This window comes from Monodelphis domestica, chromosome 2, assembly GCF_027887165.1.
Source record: "Monodelphis domestica isolate mMonDom1 chromosome 2, mMonDom1.pri, whole genome shotgun sequence".
NCBI classification, from domain to species: Eukaryota; Metazoa; Chordata; class Mammalia; order Didelphimorphia; family Didelphidae; genus Monodelphis; species Monodelphis domestica.
Genome location: NC_077228.1, coordinates 145589773 through 145609726, shown reverse-complemented (window position 1 = coordinate 145609726; position 19954 = coordinate 145589773). Strand labels below are relative to the sequence as shown.

The window sequence follows — 19954 nt, the reverse complement described above, 5'->3', positions numbered from 1 at the left end:
ATCTACTGCTCACTTTTGCTCTAATCCTAATTTTATTCATGCCTCCGACCTTATTCCTGATGATGATTCTAACCTAAGGCTTGCAGCTGAAGAAAAGGGCACCAGAAGTTTTTCCTTTTTTTAATCCTAACTAGACATTGCTTCTCCCCCTCCAATTTTGATCATATCATCATAGTAATTCACTGCTTCAGGCTCTCCTTTAAGATGTAGCTCAGAAACCATCTCTGCATGAAGCTTTTCCTGAGCTCCTTGATGTTAATGCCCTTCCCTTCCCAACTATCTTGTATTTCACTATTGTGTATATGTATGTATTTATTAACTTGTATATTTATGCTGCATATTTTTATATATACTTGTTGTTCCTACCTTTCCATTAGACTACAAATTCCTTTCAAATAAGAGCTATTTCATTCTTTGTACTTGTATCTCTACCTCCCAGCACATAGTAATCAATTAGTAAATGCTTGCTGATTGATTAATTGATCAAAGATAGAAGGAAAAGGGAGGAAGGAAAGGTGGAAAAGGATAAGGCACAATAATTTCTATCCACCAAGAAACGAAAGAACAGGATTAACATAGCCTGGAAGACCAAAATGCCTTTCTCAGTCCTCCTCCACCCCTTTCTAGAGCTCCTTTGATTGCCTTTTTTCCAGAACTGTATTGATCATTGAATACAATGTCAAAGTACCATTAATAAAATCTGATTTCCTCCCGGATACAAGGAGATTTTCCTGGAGATCAACTCCAAATTTGAATAATGGAAAAAAGACAATTTCAAGTACCAATAAGAAATAATGGTGCTTTTTTGGAACTAGAAAAGTTATTTAGATTATGGCATGACTAAATTGGTCATTTTGTTGATCTTTGATCAATCAAACTATCAAAAACATTTATTAAGACTTCCTATGATGAATCAGGTCCAAAGATCTGTGTTCCTATAAATGTGAGAACTCAATCGATCAACAAACATTTATTAAGCACCTGCCATGTACCAAGTACTGTGCTATGTTCTGGGGATACAAAAAGAGTCAAAAAGTCTCTACATCCAAGTAGTTTACAATTAAATGAGGGAGACAACATATCCTTTACCATTACAATCTTTTTAGTCTTGTAATCAAAACAAGACAAAAATTTGGGCATCCAGGCTTCTTGGCTTTTTGCTAGTCTGGTCCTGGAAGAAGAAGCACATAGCATCACTAAGAGAGTGCTTAATGCTTTTTCAAGTTTTCTAGAAAATTCTACCAGAACTTGTACTCCACTGTAATAGTTTTTGAGAACCAAGAGTCAATTCTTTGATATATCAGAGTCTGGGCCACATAGGTAGCAAATGTGTTAACTGGAAGGAGTTCTAAACTGAACTCTGAAATCAGCTTGTCCATAGTATCTCTTTAAAGACTTACTTTTTGTAACATGTGCAAGTTGACAAACCTCAGTTTTCTCCTCTGTGAATTAGAAAGAATAATTATGATATCCACTTTCTGAGTTTTCCATGAAGAAAGTGCTATTCTGTAAACCTTGTAATAAGCACTACAACATGATTTTTATTTTCTTTAGTGGAAGGGGCAGGAAGAATATTATTTTGATAATATGTTTCTGTAGCATTTTATAATTTATGAACTGTTTTTCTCACAATAACCCTGTGGAGTAGGTAGTCCAAACACTATTTCCTGCATTTTACAAATGAGGACATTAAAGTTCAGACAGGTTTATGTGTCTTGTCCTCAGTAGCAGAGTCATGCAGATAGTAAGTGCTAGAGTATATTATCAAACTTTGAGCTTTTGACTTCAAGCCCAGAGCTTTTTCTCCTCTACTCTAGCTGATTGGTTTGCATCAGGGTCCCTCTGTTCTGTTAGGTGGAAATACACTATTAATGTGATCTGGAAAACAAACCAAAAACGCCTATGCAATAACAGTCCCAAGTCTATCTGCAGTTCTCTGCATTGTAGAAGCTTGTATGTCACCATTAGTCTCTTGGAATTCAAAACTCTTAGATCTATCTGTTTTTAGTTCCTTAGAATCTTGTACAAGTTTGCTGGCGTGGACAGATTTCAAAAGTGTATTCATCATTATTCATATGAATTTTTAAAACTCACAAGGGGCCATGGCTTAACTTTTACATGAAAATTATGTTATGATTTGATACCAAAAATAAGAATGTAAATGTGCTTGCTGGGTGCATGGAAAGGAGAAGATGCTAATAGGAAGGAGTGGTCCTAGGAGTACCATTAATAACACTGACTATGAATCAAAGATGATTAATTATGACTAATAAATGACTGATTCTGCTTTGTAAAAATGGATGATGCTTTTGGTTCTCACTTGAGGGTTTGTTTGCTTTTAAACTATGGATTAAGAAAATGTTAGCAGAGACAGCCAAAGTACGTCAGCTTTAGACTTACTGTAAAATTTCCAAGATATATTTGGTTTTCTCAGCTGCAGTTTTCCAAAGCCTTAGTCAGAGTGAATCTTTCCAACCTTACTAATGTGTTCTCCTGGGATCCTGAGTTCTTAGGGATGAACATATATATGCTGTCATCATGAGCTAGTCTCTGGGGTTGGCAATCCAAGTGTGAGAAGATACTTTCATTCCTCTAAGCATCACTGGAGGAGATTTGATGGAAGCCCTGAATAGACTTAACTGTGATTATTGCTGCTTCTCTTGAAGTGAAGGCAGAGCTCTGAATGAGCCCTATGGTTCTCCAGATGGCTCTGGCGAAAACCAGACATATGGCAGCTCTATTCACAAGGCATACCAAAGAGGGTGACAAATCAATTCATAAATGGCCATTTTAGAGTAAATATACCAAAATATGTACTGATAATTAATGCAAATTTTAGAGCTGGAATGGGACTTTAGAGATCATCAAACCCAGAGGTACTGAAACTGGAGTCCACAGACTATCCCTTCCCCCAAGACATGCATAAACTTGGAGGGGGGGGGATTACATCTTTATTTTTACTAACTTCTAACTGAATAGTATTTCCTTCACACACATACACACACACACACACACACACACACACACACACATATATCCTTTGAGGAGCTAATAAGGTGGTGCAGTGACTAGATCTTCTTTAGTTTAAATTTGGCCTCACACACTAGCTGTGTGACCCTGGGCAAGTCATTTCACCTTATTTGTCTCAGTTTCCACATTTGTAAAATGAGCTGGAGAAGGAAATGGCAAACCTCTCCAAACCCCCAATAGGGTTGGAAAGAGTGATAGATGATTTAAGCAGTTCAACAATAACTTAGAACCTTAGACTTAATTTCTTTTTTGTACTAGACTTCTTGGTTTCTCTGAGATTTTACTCTGGTTTTAGGTGGTCATTCCCTGTGCCTCCTACTTTGTCTCTTTCAGTTCATACCTTGTTAGCCTCTTATCTTAGGACAGTTCTTCCAAAAAATTGCCAATTTTCAGGTTCCAGGTATCTCGAGTTTCTTGTTTCTAACCCCTATGATCCCTCTCTGGGAGAGCAGGAGAGAGTGAGGGGACAATAAAGCAATTCTATTTACTCAGAAGGCAAAGTCTGGATCTTTTTATGTCTGGGCCACATTCTTGGCTTTCATATCATAGATTTAGAGCTGGCAAGGACTTGTGAGGTTATCTAGTCCAACTCCCATATTTTTACAGATGAAGAAATTGAAATCCAGAGAGGCTAAAGTGAACTGAGTTAGTAAGTAGCAGAACTGTGCTTCAAACTTACATGCTCTATCACTCTTTTCACAATGTCTTGTTACCATGTGGCTAGCAATAAGCTACCCAACAATAAAATTTATTGGTATTATATTATATGGTGCTTTAAGGTTTTTAAAGCATTTTACAAATACCTCATTTAAGCCTCACAACCTCACTCTGACATAAGTGATATGGAAATTATTTTCTCTATTATTAACAATAATAATAGCTAACATATATATAGTGCTTTGGCCAGGCACTGTGGTAGGTGCTTCACAATTATCCCATTTGCTCCTCACAACAACTCTGAGAGGTAGGTGCTATTATGATTCCCATTTACAAATGAGGAAATGAAGGCAAACAGAGGTTATTTGAATTTATGCATTGTAACCCTTACATTCAACCATGGGGCAGTAAAATCTCAGGCTGGGAGGGGAGAGTCAAGATAAGATGAAAAGAAAGGGAAGGAAAAACTCAAGTTTTTTCTTCAAGGAGCAATCTGTCTTATTTCTTTGAAAATCTTCACTAGGAAACTTTCCATCATCAGCCCTGGTTTATTTGTCCCAGTCCTATCCTGATACAAATAACTTTCCTTGGATCACAAAGCAAGTACATGTCTAAGGTTGAATTTGAACTTGAATCTTCCGGATTCCAGGTCCAGTGCTCTATAAACTGGTTTACTGTATTATAGATTGATTAATCAAAAAATATTTTCAAAATGACAGATTCCATGCACTTGTGATAGGCACCAAGGATATAAAGACAAAAATAAAACAATCCTTTCCCTCAAGAAGCTTCCATTCTAGGAGTATGGGAGATGGCATGTACATATAGGGACCAGACCTATGATTTCCATTGGCATATGGAAATTTCCAGATAAAGAAACCCTCTCTCCCAATGTCAATCTGTATCTTCTCTGCAACATGTAATCTTACCAAGTTGCCCAAGAGGTGAAGTTATTTGTGCAGGGTCACATAGCTACTGCATATGAAAGGCAGAGCTTAAACCCAGGACTTCCTGTTTTAAGACAATCTTTTCATTCACTAAGCCAATCTCACACGCAAGTATATACTTAATACACAAATATATACACGATCATTTGTTTTGGGGGATAGGCATTAGCAACTAAATGGTAGTGAGACTAAGAACTAAGTGCTTTTTTCCCACTGGGCCATAACTAATAGGTATCTGGGGTGAGATTTGAACTCAGGACTTCTTAACTTTGTCTCTTTTCTTCCTTAAGAAGTCCATATGTGTGCATCATTTTCTTTACCTCAGTTCTTGTCCATATAATGATATTGATGCCCTTCCCAATAATGAAGTGTCCCCATCCTGCCTTGATTCCCCACCTTGTTTGTTAAATCGCTCTCCATTCAGGCTTTAATCTACTCTAAGGAAAGTGTGAGAAGCCTAGCAGTACATTAACTTTGAGAGGGGAAAAAAATCATCTTATGGGGGAGACAAAGGCATTCATAGAAAGGCATGACCCAAGGATCCCTCCTTCTTCCTAAAACTAGACCCTCTAAAGCTACCCTTCTCCAAGAACCCACCTCTTATATGAGCAAATTAAGGGTGGGAGAACACCTCCCAGACTGCTACTCATTCCTAGATTGGTTATTCCTTCTCTTAGGGAATGTACTTGACATAAATGGTTTTCCATATTTCCAAGAGAAGCCAGCCCTGATTCTCTGGAATTCTTTGGACTCTGAAGTGATCCTCTTCCACTCCCAACAGGTGCTAGTTGGAGTAGTAGCTAGCAGATGAATTGTCTCTTCCCTTTCCATCCCCACTAGGAAATCCAACTTTTACCTTCCCTGACATGGGCCAGGGGAAGCTTGAAGTGAAGAATTTTTAAATTGCTCATTATGCAACCAGGGACTGTGCTAAGATTCTGGGAATAAAAGATAAAAATAATAGGTCTCTGCCCTCAGAGTGCTCACATTCTAATGAAAATAATATATTAATTGACTAGGGATATGCGTGTATGTATATATGTATGTATATTTATACATGTGCATATAATTATAGACATAAATATAATGTATATAATATAAAATAGCATGCATGTATGTTTATATACACCTACACAGATAAAATATACTGAAAAATGTCTCAAAGAGAAGGCAATGGGACTACCAGTAAATTCTCTTCCATATGGTAGGATTGGAGTTGAGGCTATAGGGAAAAGGAAAATCATGAGGTGGAAATGAAGAAGGAAATCACTTCCAGACATGGGGAACAGCAAGTAAAAGGCAAAGAATGTAAGAAAACTAGAAAGCTAGAAGTGCCAAGAGCTTCAAAAGAAAAATTTTATGGATTATGAATTTGGTGCTGGAGGTAACAATGAGTCACTAGAATTCAGTGAGAGAGTGGCAAAGGTGCCGGATCAGAACTGTACTTTAGAAAAATCACTTTGATAGCTGAGTGAATAATGAATTGGAGAGGAGAAAGATTTCAGGTAGGGACAAAATTGCAGTAGTAGTTCATACTTGATGAGATGAGCGCCTGCCCTAAATGTGGTGAAGACTTAAGACAACAAGACTTAATAGATTAAATCAGTGGTGATGAGTATGAGAGATGAGTTGAGGATGACGTCAAGGTTGCAAACAAGTAATTGGGAGGAGAGGTCCTCTGTACCATAGAGGGAGGAAGTATTCCTCCCTTCCCCCTCAAACTGATGCCTGGGATGAAGCCCTCATTGTTATGCTCTAATTAGGGCTATGTTCATTACATTATTACAGTGAAGAGATAAGCTGATCTTGAGTCAGAAGATCTGGAGCTAAAGGTCAATCAATCTCCCCCCCCAACCCCCCCCCCCCCCCGCCTCTATTTCCTTTTTTTGTTAAATGAAGAGCTTGGAGAGAATCACTAAAACTTCTTTTAGCTCTGATTATTATGCTTAGTTGTAGATTCAGAGGTAATTACTCCTTCTCTTTCCCCACATCTGCTCCTTTTACTTCCTAGGGTATTGTTATTGTCCCCAGGGGAAAAAAAATGCAATTAGAAATCTGCATGGGTTTGTTGGATGATTGTACATTGCTCTAGGTTTTTTGAATATAGGTGCTATCTAAATGTAGGGAATTATTGTGAACTGCATATGTTTTACGGAATTTATTTTTTTTTACTAGGAAACTGTATTCATTAGCATAAAAATAAAGCATATTTATCCATTTTGAAGTTTGAAAATACAAGTGGCTGTAGAAACATTTTCATGACCAAAATCTGTGTTAAATCTATTGTCTAATTTTATAATTTGTGGGTTTGTATGCTGTTTGGGACAGGTGTTTGTATTATACTAAGTTGTATTCATAAAATGAGGTGGAGTGAGAGTAGAGGTTGGAGAGAGTCATTGATCAAAATGTACTTGTTGGTGTGACCTGACTGTATCTTTTATAAATAGTTTTGAAGAGGTAGCAGGTAGGTGGCTCAGTGGATTGAGAACTAAATCGAGGTTCAAATCTGGCTTCATATACTCTCTAGTTGTGTGACTGGGAAAGTCACTTAAATCCTGTTGCCTAGTTCTTACTTCTTTTCTGCTTTGGAACTAATACACAGTACTGATACTAGGGCAGAAGGTAAGGACTTAAAAATAAAATAAAACAAATATTTCTTAATAACAAAATAACAATTAAAGATCTCAGGCTGACTTCTAGGTCATGTGACCAACCAATGGAGGACCAACTAGAACCAGTCCTTGTCTCCCTAGAAGCTTCTTGGAGCTAGTGAAGAAGCTAGTGAAAAGTTAATTCCCCCACAGGCAAAGAAACTATGACAGCTTTAAGTTCCTAGTGAGCCATAAGGGAATATAAAGGAAAAGAAACCACCTAAGATCTCAAGAGGGACGAAATTAAGTTAGAAACCTAAAGAACAAGCAGATAAATCAACTAGGAAGATATTAAAACAGAAACAAATATGGCTAATGAGACATCTAAATGATTACAAATGACTAAATAAACATGGAAAAACAAAGGAAATATAATGAAATTTTATGAGATTATTGATTTCGAGACCTTATAATATTCTATATCCATAGTTCAATAACTCTGCAAAGAAGATTCTAAGTTTAGTTATATAATTATATAATTAGATAGAGTTCTGTTTCTTTTCATTAACATTTGTGTAGTCAGAGAAGCTGGTGGCACACCTGGGTCCACAGAATGCCAGACCTGGAATTATTACCTTTGAATCTAGCCTCAGAGATTTACTAGCAGTTTGACCCTGGGCAAGCCACTTCAACTCTGTCTTGTTTTTCTCATGTGAAAAATGGAGATAATAGCCTCTAACTCCCAAGGTTGTTGTGAGGAACAAAATGAAATAATAATTGTAAAATGCTTAGAAGTTCCTGGCACAAAGTAAGCTCTATATAAATGTTGGTTGTTTTTTATTATTGTTTCTTTCCTCGTTCTGCTCACTTCACTTTGAATAAGCCTATATGCCATCCCATGGTTCTCTGAATTCTTCCCATTTATAATTTCTTATGGTGTAGTAATATTTTATTCCATTCATTTATCACAGTTTATCTAGTCCCCCACTGACAGACGATATTTTTATTTCCAGTTCTTTACTACCATAAAATGTTATTAAGAATATTTAAGTATGTACAGGACCTTTCTTTTTGTCTTTGTCTTTCTAAAAACATATCTAGAAGTGGAGTCTTCTTTTTTTTCCCTCCATATTGAAAATGCTCTTGGTCTTACTGTTGCCTCCTAGAAGTCTTTAAAATTCAGCTCCTATGACCTCTATAGAAGGCCTTTTTCTATCTCATAGGAAGCCCTTCCCTATTCCTCTTAATTCTAGTGTTCCATTGATTTTTTCAATTTTTCCTGCATGTAGTCTTTTGTCTCTAGTATTTTGTATGTTGTTCTCCTATTAGATTGTGAGCTCTTTGAGATAGGGATTATCTTATGCCTTTCCTTTTATCCCTATTATTTAGTAAAGTACCTAGTTCATAAATAGGTACTATGTGTTCACTGACTGACTGATTAAAAGATTTCATAGTTACCTTGTATTTAATTTGTATATCTTGCATATACTTATATATGTGTACATAGCATCTCTTCCAGTTAGAATGTAATTTCCTCAAGGGCAAAGTCTTAATGTATTTCTTTGTAGCCCTATTGTCTAGCATATTGCCAGGCAGTTAATAGATGCTTGTTGATTGTTGACTGATTTACATTTGAACCTAATTCCAATATGTTTCTCAGAATACTTGGACTATTTGATGGCTTCACCAAAAATGTATTACTACAAGAATTTATTGATCAGGGATGAATTGAGCATTCTACTAAAAAAAAAAACTTGGAAAAGAACAAAATTTTAAATCCTCAATTAAAGACTAAATTGGAAGTCCTAAAAATCAAAGGAGAAATTAATAAAAGTAAAAGTAAAAGAATTATTGAACCAATAAATAAGACTAGGAGCTGGTTCTATAGGGATAATTTAGATGCCTTCCCAGTAAGATCAGGACTGAAGCAGAGATTCCCGTTATTACCACTACTATTTAATATTGTACTAGAAATGCTAGCAATAGCAATTAGAGAAGAAAAACAAATTGAAAGGATCAAAGTAGGCAATGAGGAAACTAAACTATCACTCTTTACAGATGGCATGATGGTATACCTAGAGAATCTAAGAAAATCAACTAAAAACTACTAGAAACAATAACTTTAGCAAAGTTTCAGGGTGCAAAATAAACCCATTTAAGTCATCAGCATTCCTATATGTTTCCAACAAAACCCAGCAACAAGAGTTAGAAAAAGAAACTCCATTTAAAATTACTCTAGACAAGGTAAAATATCTGGGAATCTACTTGCCAAGACAAATTGAGTTATTATGTGAACATGACTACAAAACACTTCACACAAATAAAATTAGATCTAAAGATCAACTGCTCATGGGTAGGATGAGCTAATATAATAAAAATGACAATGCTACCTAAATTAATTTACTTATTCATTTCTATGCCTATCAAACTACCAAAATGCTTTATTTATAGAATTAGAAAACATTGTTACAAAGTTCATCTGGAAGAACAAAAGATCAAGAATATCAAGAGAAATAATGAAGAAACATGTGAAGGATGGAGGTCTAGTTTTATCAAATCTCAAACTATACTATAAAGCAGTTATCATTAAAACTGAATGGTACTGGCATAGAGACAGAAGGTGGATCAATGGAATAGACTTGGAGTAAATGACAGTAGCAAGATAAACCCAAAGATGCTTTTGGGACAAGAATCCACTATTTCACAAAAACTGCTGGGATAATTAAAAAATAGTTTGGGAAAAATTAGGCTTAGATCAACATCTTACATCCTATACCAAGATTAACTCAGAATGGGTAAGTGACATATAAAGAGGGAAATCATAAACAAATTAGCTGACCATAGAATAGTATTTCTGTCAAATCTATGGGAAAGGCAGGAATTTAAGACCAAGCAAGAGATAGAGAACACTACAAAATTTAAAATGAATAATTTTGATTACATTAAATTACATTAAAGTTTCTGTACAAACAAAACTAGTGCAACTAAAATTAGAAGGGAAACAACACATTGGGAAAAACTTTATAACAAAAACCTTTGACAAAGGTCTCATTTCCCAAATTTATAAGGAGCTACGACAATTACACAAAAAAATCAAGCTATTCCCCTATTGACAAATGGTCAAGGGACATGAATAGACAATTTTCAAATAAAGAAATCAAAACTATCAATAAGAACTGAAAAAGTGTTCTAAATCTCTCATAATTAAAGAAATGCACATCAAAACAACTCTGAGGTATACCTCACATCTATTAGATTGACCAATATGACAGTAAAGGAAAATAATAAATGTTGGAGGGGATGTAACAAAATTGGGACACTAATGCATTGCTGGTGGAGTTGTGAATTATTTCAACCATTCTGAAGGCAATTTGGAATTATATGCAAAGGGCGATAAAAGACTGTCTGCCCTTTGATCCAGCCATAGCACTGCTGGGTTTGTATCCCAAAGAGATAATAAGAAAAAAGACTTGTACAAAAATATTCATAGCCATGCTCTTTATGGTGGCAAAAAAAAATGGAAAATGAGGAGGTGTCCATCGACTGGGGAATGGCTGAACATATTGTGCTATATGATGGTGATGGAATACTGTTGTGATGTAAGAATTGATGATCTGGAGACTTTCCATATGTACTGGGAGAACCTCAATGAACTGATGTAAAGTAAAATGAGAAGAACCAAAAGAACATTGTACAGAGAAAGTAAAACATTGTGGAAAAATCCAGGACACTCCTAAGGGATTTATGTAAAAGAATGGTATCCACATTTAGAGAAAGAACTATGGAAATAGAAATGCTAAAGCAAAACATATGACATCACTTATCGCATTTTATATGAGTATATGTTTGGGGTCTAGGCTTTAAAAAATCACTCTATAACAAAAATGAATAATATGGAAAATGGGTATCAAGTGACAACATTTGTACAACCCAGTGGAATTGCTTGTTGGCTCTGGGAGTGGGGAAGGAAAGAAAATGAATCATGTAAACATGGAAAAATATCCTAAAAATATAAATAATTAAATTTTAAAAAGAGAGTGGATTACAGATAATAAAATGTACAGTTTTGATCACATAAAATTAGAAAGAATTGTACTAACAAAATCAATGTATATTTAAACTTACAAAGGAAAGAGGTCACTTTGAAAAAAATTTCATCAAGTTGCTCTAATAAAATTTTTATATGCAATATGAGGAACTGATTCAAATTTATGAGAACAAGAACTTTCCCCCAGTAGGTAAATAGCTAAAGGATAAAAATAGGTAGTTTTCAACAGAAAGAATCCAAGGATCTATAAACATAAATGATATTCCAAATCACTATTAAAGAATGTAAATTAAAGCAACCTCACACCACCTCAGATTGTCAACTAACAAAAAAAAAAGAAGAAAATGACAGTAAGAGAGACTGCAGGGAAAAAAAAATCACTCTAATGCAGTATTGATGGAGAAATGAATTTGTCCACTCACTTAGGAAAATAATTTCCCTATTCTCCCAAAGTTACTGAATTCTACCTATTGTTTGACTTGAAAACATTATTAGTAGGCCTATATTCAAAACAGTTTGAAGAAAAATAAAAAGGATCCAAAAATACAAAGTCATTAACAGCAATTCTTTTTGTAATAGTAAATCATTGAAATCAAAAGAGGTGTGCATTTGTTATGGAATAGCTACATAATCTTCAATTTAGCTAAAACACCATTTTTTGTTTCCTTAATAGTACAAATTTTAAATGTTATGTCTCTACTAGTATGCCAACCCATTGTGTCACATTTAGAAAACTGATGTCTAAGGCAGAGTTTATAAACATTAAAAAAAAAACTATTTAACTCTTAATACCATGTGTTTCCTTTCCCATATTCTGCCACTGCACTGGTGTGAAAAATTTTGGATTTTTCTTTGTTGAATGAGTTGCCATAGTCTAAGCAATCATTTATAAGTTGTACACTATTGGTAATGAACTGTAATTCAATTGATTAAATATTTATTAAGCTCCTAAAATTTTTTTAGGAATAAAAATGGTTTTTACATGTAATTTTTTAAAATTGAGAAAGAAAAAAGAAAACAGGGTTATTGAAGAATATTTTTTAAAATACAAAGCAGGAGGAAGGCTAGAAAGAAACTTTAGATGAGGACAGCTTTGGAAACTACATAGAGCATTTAATTCAGTTGGATGGAGATACACAGGGTGAGATAGTGAGAGGAAAGAGAAACAGAGTGGACCAGATCCCTCAACACCATGAACATGTATAGAAGCAGCCCAGTTATGTCCCTTGACTTCTGAGGACTTGCAACTCTAGAGAAAATCTAACCTGGGTAAAATTGTTCTCTTTATTCTAGTTTGAACTTATACTTGTTCTTGCTCCCATGTGGAGCTCATTTATTTTGGTGTATTCTTTTGTATATATCAAACTGAAAAACTTTTCAGATCTCTACTGAGGTTTATTCTCTTTAAAAAATATTAATAGTGACTGGCTAAAATGTCATTTCCAATTCTCCAGTGTACTTTGTGGTAGAGATAGATAGATAGATAGATGTAGAGATATATAAATATATATTCAGAATTGCATGGTTAATTTCACTTATCCTTCATCTCTATTACAATTAGACACTTTACTTTCTACAAAGTTTATATTAACCACATAATTGGATGGTGGTCACTGATTTAAAATATTATAGCTCAAATCAAAATGACTTTCAATAGTTTTTATTTACATCTAAATTGTTTTTATAAATATTTATATATTTATTTACATCTAAATAGTTTTTATTTATATCTAAATAAAAAAAGTTTTTATTTAGAGTGAAAGTTGGAAAATACAAAAAGAGGGTAGAGAAGATATATAGCTTATCACACTAAATATTGCTCTGCTGCTCTACTCAACCCAGCACAACTTGTTAATCCTCAACCAGAATTAATCTCTGTCCAGAAGACAGGAAAGGAAAATCAGCTATTCATGTACCCAAGTTCCCTCCAAGAGGCAGTTTGAGCTGAAGATGACAACCTGTCCTGTTGAGGATGACTCCTGAAGCCAACCTCTAGCCCCAGAAATTCAGGGCTTTTATAGTGACTTCTTATTCCTTCCCCTCTTCACAGGGGCCAATCACCGCTTTCAAATTGTCTAGCACTGCCCAGGAAGGCAGTGTCTTGTGGGATCCACTTCTCATCCTCTAAAGGTGTAACCTCTTATCAAAAGGATTCACAATTTCCTGACTGATTGAGTTGTTACCCACTTTAGCAAATGACTTGCAAGTACTCTTACTTAGTGTCTGGTGAGGTACTAAGAAGGGGTACTAAAAGAAAGTCTGATTCACACTTCACAGTCTGGTGAGGTACTACTAAGCAGGGGTACTTACGTTAATGTTAACCAAGTATTAACTCAAAATAGACAAAGAGAATAAAGAATTCACTTTCACAATTGTCCAGATTCATAACTTATGATCATGATTTTGGAGGTGAGGGAAACTAGTTAAAAGAAACATTGGGTCTTCTCAGCAAGTGACTGAAATACTTGATTGGTCAGTCAATCAGGTCAAGATTGATTGGTAGTTCTGTTCATTTCTCAAGTAGGGAAAATAATAAATAATCATTGCCCATTGATGGAATGTGAGCAGAATATAATGGAGCATGTTTTAGGTCATTGTGTAAATTTACATACATGATTTTTATTTTAGATATTTGGATATTTTCTATCAGAAGAAGATGCACTTGATTCTCAGTTTGATGAAGAAAATTTGGTTTTCCTCATTTCAAGAAAACAAAGAATTGGACTTGCAAGTAATATTTTTAACATTACTAGAAATGAATATAGGTTTTTTAAAAAACCCTTACCTTCCATCTTAGAAGCAATACTGTGTATTGGTTACAAGGCAGAAGAGTGGTAAGGGCTAGGCAATAGGGGTTAAGTGACTTGTCCAGGGTCACACAGCTAGGAAGATTCTGAGGTCAGATTTGAACCTAAGACGACCTATCTCTAGGCCTGACTCTCAATCCACTGAGCTACTCAGCTGCTCCTTGAATATAGATTTTAATGTTTGTTTCCAAAATGAGTTTTATATATATATAAAATTACATATATATATTGACTCATTTAATCAATTACATTTAATTGGTTTGAATATTTGAAGAAAAGGTAACTCATGTATAGAATCAACTTCAATTGTCAAAGAGATAGGCATAATATAATTACTCCATAAAGAACACTTGCAGGAGAATTATAGAATCACATAATTAGAAGATATTTTAGCAGTCAACTAATCCAACCTACCCGACCTGAAGCATTAATTTTCCCCTTCAAAATCTAACAAATTATCATCTAGCCTCTATTTGACGACCTCCCTCCAGACTCACAACTTCATGAGTAAGTCACTTGAACTCTGTTTGCTGAAGTTTCACCATCTGTAAAATGTGGATAAAAATAGCACCTACTTCATAGGGTTGTTTGGGGATCATATGAGATAATAATTGTAAAATGCTTAGCATAGTGCCTGGCACATGATATACAACATACAAATATTAGTTATTATTATCATGATTGTGAAGATGATATCATTCCGATTTTAGAGAATTCTGTTATAAATTCTATCTCTTTATTTTAAGCTCAAAACCTGCTTCCCTATAATTTTTTCCTATTGGTCTAAGTTTTGCCCAGTAGGGAAGATTTGAGGTCATATTATTGAGGTTTTCCTAAAGAGTACAGCAAAATATTTAATAATCACAAACTAAGATTTTGGTAATATGGTAAACTGAACTCCAGTAATGACTCAAGCAATGCTTTTTTATAATAGATTTTATAATTAAACCACTTAAGTGACATAATTCAGATTGACAATTCATCCAAATTAGTCTGAATTCATGAGATTTAAGAATGAGCCTAATCTTGAAAGAAATTCTAGATTATAGGAACATAGAGTTAGATCACCTAATCCTAAACCCTCATTAGACAGTAAGGAAAACAAGGCTCAGAAAGACTGACTTATTGACATCTACTTAATGCCAGAATCCCTAACTCTCATTCCAGTACTTCTCTACTACTCTACATTGGCCCTCTGGGAACAAAGAACCAGGACATTCACTCCACACATGGGGATAAGAATGCTGTCACATGCTAAGACAATCTGAAAGATTCATGATGGAAAAAGGTTTTGCATGATTGCACATGCAAAATCTATATCGTATTGTTTATGGTCTTAGAGTTGGGAGGGTAGGAAGGAGAAAAGATTGGAGGGAGAAAATTTAGAACCCAAAATTTGAGAAAATGTGTTTTTACAGGTAACTGAGGGAAAAAATAAAATATTGTTTTAAAGAATGTTCAGTCATTTTTCAGCTGTGCTAGATTCTTCATGACTCCATTTGGGGTTTTCTTGGCAGAGATCATGGAGTGGCTTGCCATTTCCTTCTCCAGCTCATTTTACAGATGAGGAAACTGAGGTAGATGGGTTTCAGTGGCTGACTCAGGGCCACACAGCTAGTGTCTGTGTGTGAAGTGTCTAAGTGTTTGAAGCCAGACCTGAACTCAAGATGAGTCATCCCGACGGCAGGCCAGGTGCTTTAAACACTGAGCCACCTAGTTTCCATATGATGTCACATACTACTCTGACTCAGAAGCAGTCAAAAAATTGGAATTTATGTTCTAATATATCCAGGAACTGTGCTAAACTACTTACTAACTAGCAACATGGATTTATATACACCTGGGATTTTTCTTCCATCTAGGAGATTGGTTCTGATACCACAAGTCAAGATAGAGCATTCCAAGCATGAGATCATCTGTCTTCTTTTTCATAGCCATTTTGTTTAAAGATATGTGACTTTGGGTAATTCATTTCACCTCTACTTCCTTAGGCTTCAATATTCTCCTCTGTGAAATGGGGATATTATAAGCACCTACTTCTCAGGTTTTTCTGAGGATCAAATAAAATAATAATTAAAGGCACTTAGCACAGTGTCTGCCACATAGTGAGCATTATATAAAAATGGTAGCTATTTTTAAAATATTATTATTAAATTAAAGAGTTTGAATGAGATGATCTCTCAAGTTCCTGCTGAGAGAAAATATGGCATAATGGATAGGTGTCAGGAAGGACCTATAAATTCTTCCTCTGACATTCACTAGCTAAAGGATCAAAGGATCAAAGGATCAAAAACAAAGATGATAAGATTTGTATTACATACTTCATGAGCTGTTGTATTTATATACATGATGTTGTGCATGCAAAGCATTATTTAAATTTTAGGTATTAATATTCATGATAACTTTATTGTTTATAAATCATCATTCTTTACTGAGCGTTACAAAGAATGGGCCTCAGAGTCAAGAAAAGAAGTAGGTTCAAGTCCTATTCCTGGCATATATTCACTGCATGGCCTTGGTCAAGTCACTTAAATTTTGGGTGTCCCTAGAAATTGTCTTTAAACCATTCATTTAAATTAGTGTAAACTATTAGTAGAGGCAGGATACTCAGAGGGAGTACCTTATAACCATGAAATCACAGATTTAGTCCAAAAATCCTTTCCAAACTCCATACTAAGAGATTCAATTAGATAAAGCATCTATTAAATGCTAACTATTCCAGGCATTGTACTGATCCTACAATACAAAAGATGGGCCCTTCATTTAAGGAACTGATATTCTAATTGACGAAGAAAACACATAAAGGAAGCTGGAAGGGAGTGGGGTAGAGAGAAAAGTGATGGTATTCTGTCAGAAAAGTGGAGGATGGAGAAGGTATTTTGGTTAAAAAGTTTTCAGGGGAACCAAGAGCTGAGCAGGTTAGACGTGAATATGGCTGGTATAGTGACTTCTTCAAATGTCAGCTTCTTGAAAGAACATACCATTTGAGGGAAGAAGTCAATGGGCTGAAGCCATCAACAAACCAAGAGGGGCACTGGGACAATGGTAGAGTTAAGGGCTGAGCCAAAAAACAACTGATAGAAGGACTTGTTTCCAGAGAGCCTCTTTTTTTAAACCCTTACTTTCTGAGTATTAAATATAAGACAGAAGGTCAAGGGCTAGGCAAACAGGGTTAAGTGACTTGCCCTAGTTCACAAAGATAGGAAGTGTCTCGAGCCACATTGGGCCACATTTGAACCCAGGTCTCCCTGGTTCCAAGCCTGGTTTTCTATCGACTGTGCCTCTACTTGCCACCAAAGAGCTTCTTGCAATAAATTATACTAATTTTTATTTTGAGGATTAAAAATGGAGAAGTTAAAAGGGACATAAAATTTCTCATATTCTTTACTCCAGACTTTCAACATCTCTACAATAGCCCCTAAATTAGCCTCTTCTTATTTCTAGTTTCTACCATCTTCAATTTATCCTTTATCCAGTCACCAGACTGGTATTTCAAAGATATAGATATGACCTATGTAACTTCCTACTCACAAATTTTCGGTAGTTTCCTACTGGTTTGAAGATAAAATACAAAATTCTCAGCCTGATATTTAAAGCCCATTACTGCCTATGTTTGCAATTTTATTTCCAATTCTTATAACATTCTATCACCTATCACTGTAACTTTTCATAAATTATCTCTCAGGGGCAGCTGGGTGGCTTGGTGGATTGAGAACCAGGCCTAGAGACAGGAGGGTCCTGGGTTCAAATATGACTTCAGATACTTCCCAGCTGTGTGAACCTGGGCAAGTCACGTAACCCCCATTGCCTAGCTCTTACCACTCTTCTGTCTTGGAACCAAAACACAGTATTGCATCTAAGATGGAAGGTAAGGGTTTTAGTTTTTAAAAAAGTTATTGCTCATGGCTAGAATATTAAACCCTCTCATAACTTCTGAATCTTAGAATTCCTCAGTCCCTGTAAAACACAGTTTGGATGCCACCTCCTACATAAGACTGGTTCTAAGAATCCCTCTATTTGTTAGTACTTTCTATGTTTCTTTTTGTATTGCTTTAGGTAGATCTGGCATTTACATATATGCAATCCTTGAATACAATAACTGTTTTGGTTTTGTCTAGAACTGCAGCTTTTTACATAGCAAATACTTAATCAATGTATTTGATTGAACTGAATTGTTGCATTAGAGGATACCTTTTTCTTCTCCACCTTTTTTTTTTAAATAAAAACCCTTACCTTCCGTCTTTTGGCTCCAAGGCAGAAGAGTGGTAAGGGCTAGGCAATGGGGGTTAAGTGACTTGCCCAGGGTCACACAGCTGGGAAGTGTCTGAGGCCAGATTTGAACATAGGACCTCCTGTCTCTAGAGCTGGCTCTCAATCCAGGGAGCCACCCAACTGCCCCTCTTCTTCACCTCATTAAAGAGAATGAAGTGTTATTTGGGAGGATGAAAGAAAAGGAAAACATAAGTTCTCCAAAAAAACAGGGAAATCCACCAAGAGAGATAAGCATGAAGAAGTTGAAAGGTAGAAGGAAGAGAAAAAATGGAAAAAGGAATTTCTGAGCACATGAAACCATATAAGTAAAAGTATCTTGCCACAAAGGATATTTCTGGACCTTCTGAGAAAAGAGGCTTCTCATACTCCAAAAAAGCCAAGAGGTAGCCACAGATATAGCCAAAGTGATAATATCTGTTATTGATATATGAGTATATTTTGGTCCCAAGTGGGGGAAAATGGGAGGGGGCATATGGTGATGATAAGTGATGATAGGAGACTCCTTGGAAAAGAGTACCAAAAAGACAGAACCAACTTGAAGATCTAAGTTTCCGTGGTAGAATATAAATTCCTTGAGGACATGGTCTGTCTTGCTTCTTTTTGAATTGTTAGCACAGTGCTTTGCAAATAATAGGTGCTAGATAATTTTCTGTAGGTTTGGATTGCATCAGGGGGTAAGCAAAATCTTCTTGTGACTTGTCAACCCTAAAGAATACTATCCAATTCTTGTTATTTAAGTGGGAAAAACTGATACTGCCAGAGTAATCTAGAAAGATTCTCTAGAGATTATCAAGATGGAGATAAAAAATGAAGAGTTTGTGAGCAATGGTAGCTTTAATATTTTGATTATCAAATGAAAGTAGGGAGTTTTGAAGAGAAAGTCAAATATGGAATGTGAACAATTGAATCAGAGAGATTTAACTCTGTTAGACTATGACTTGAAATACAAGGATGAAAGATCCTTGGCTACCATGGATAGAATATATATCTAAAGAGGTCTGGAAAGTATTTGCCTGGAGATTAATATGATTGGGAGGATTTTCAACTAAAAAGTGGAGGAATAAAATGTCCAAATATAAATAAACCAGATTCTAGAAAGAGCAATAATTATGACTCTAGAAGAACATCTTTAGAGTTGTTTAGTAATTCATAGAAGAAAAAGAAAGAAAACAGGAAGATGGGCTTATACTGATTCTTATTGTTCTAAGGTGTGTCTATATATGAACAGAGTACAGGTGCCAAAGTGAGCTAAAGATTTTAACTTGGAGATATTTCATGGGTATCCTTTGTAAAGGGTGAAATTATGGTGGAGACTGAAAAAAAATCTAAATTTAAGTGGTGCCAAGGGAAATCTCAAAAAATAAAATACCCAAGTCAGCTACCAAATGTTATGGTGATTTAATTGATATAGTAGAGAAGATTTTAAGAAGAAGGAGAAAGGAAGGGGCTAGTACCAGGCAGGAAGATAGGAGATTTAGAAAGTAAGGTTTTGAGTGTGAAGGAGGAAAGAATTAGCTTGACCTCCAAAGAGGCTTAGCTAAGATACCTGAACTTGAAATCAGCTCCCGGGCAAACTCACCACCCAACACTCCAAGATGTCGG

At 35.4% G+C, this 19954-nt stretch overlaps 1 protein-coding gene across 6 annotated transcripts in view; it reads left to right on the top strand.

Annotated features, from left to right (window-relative positions):
- Window positions 1–19954, top strand: part of WDR64 (WD repeat domain 64) — a 229641-nt gene that overhangs the window by 11398 nt on the left and 198289 nt on the right. For 3 of the 6 annotated variants that reach the window (XM_016430227.2, XM_007481554.3, XM_007481553.3), the window contains exon 3: window positions 13902–14004. The exons of 2 other annotated variants lie outside the window; for them this stretch is intronic. In XM_016430227.2, coding sequence (XP_016285713.1) covers window positions 13902–14004 — 103 coding nt within the window. Of the gene's footprint in view, window positions 1–13901; window positions 14005–19954 lie in introns of those variants that run through there. One more of the 6 variants, XM_016430228.2, reaches the window with a different exon arrangement.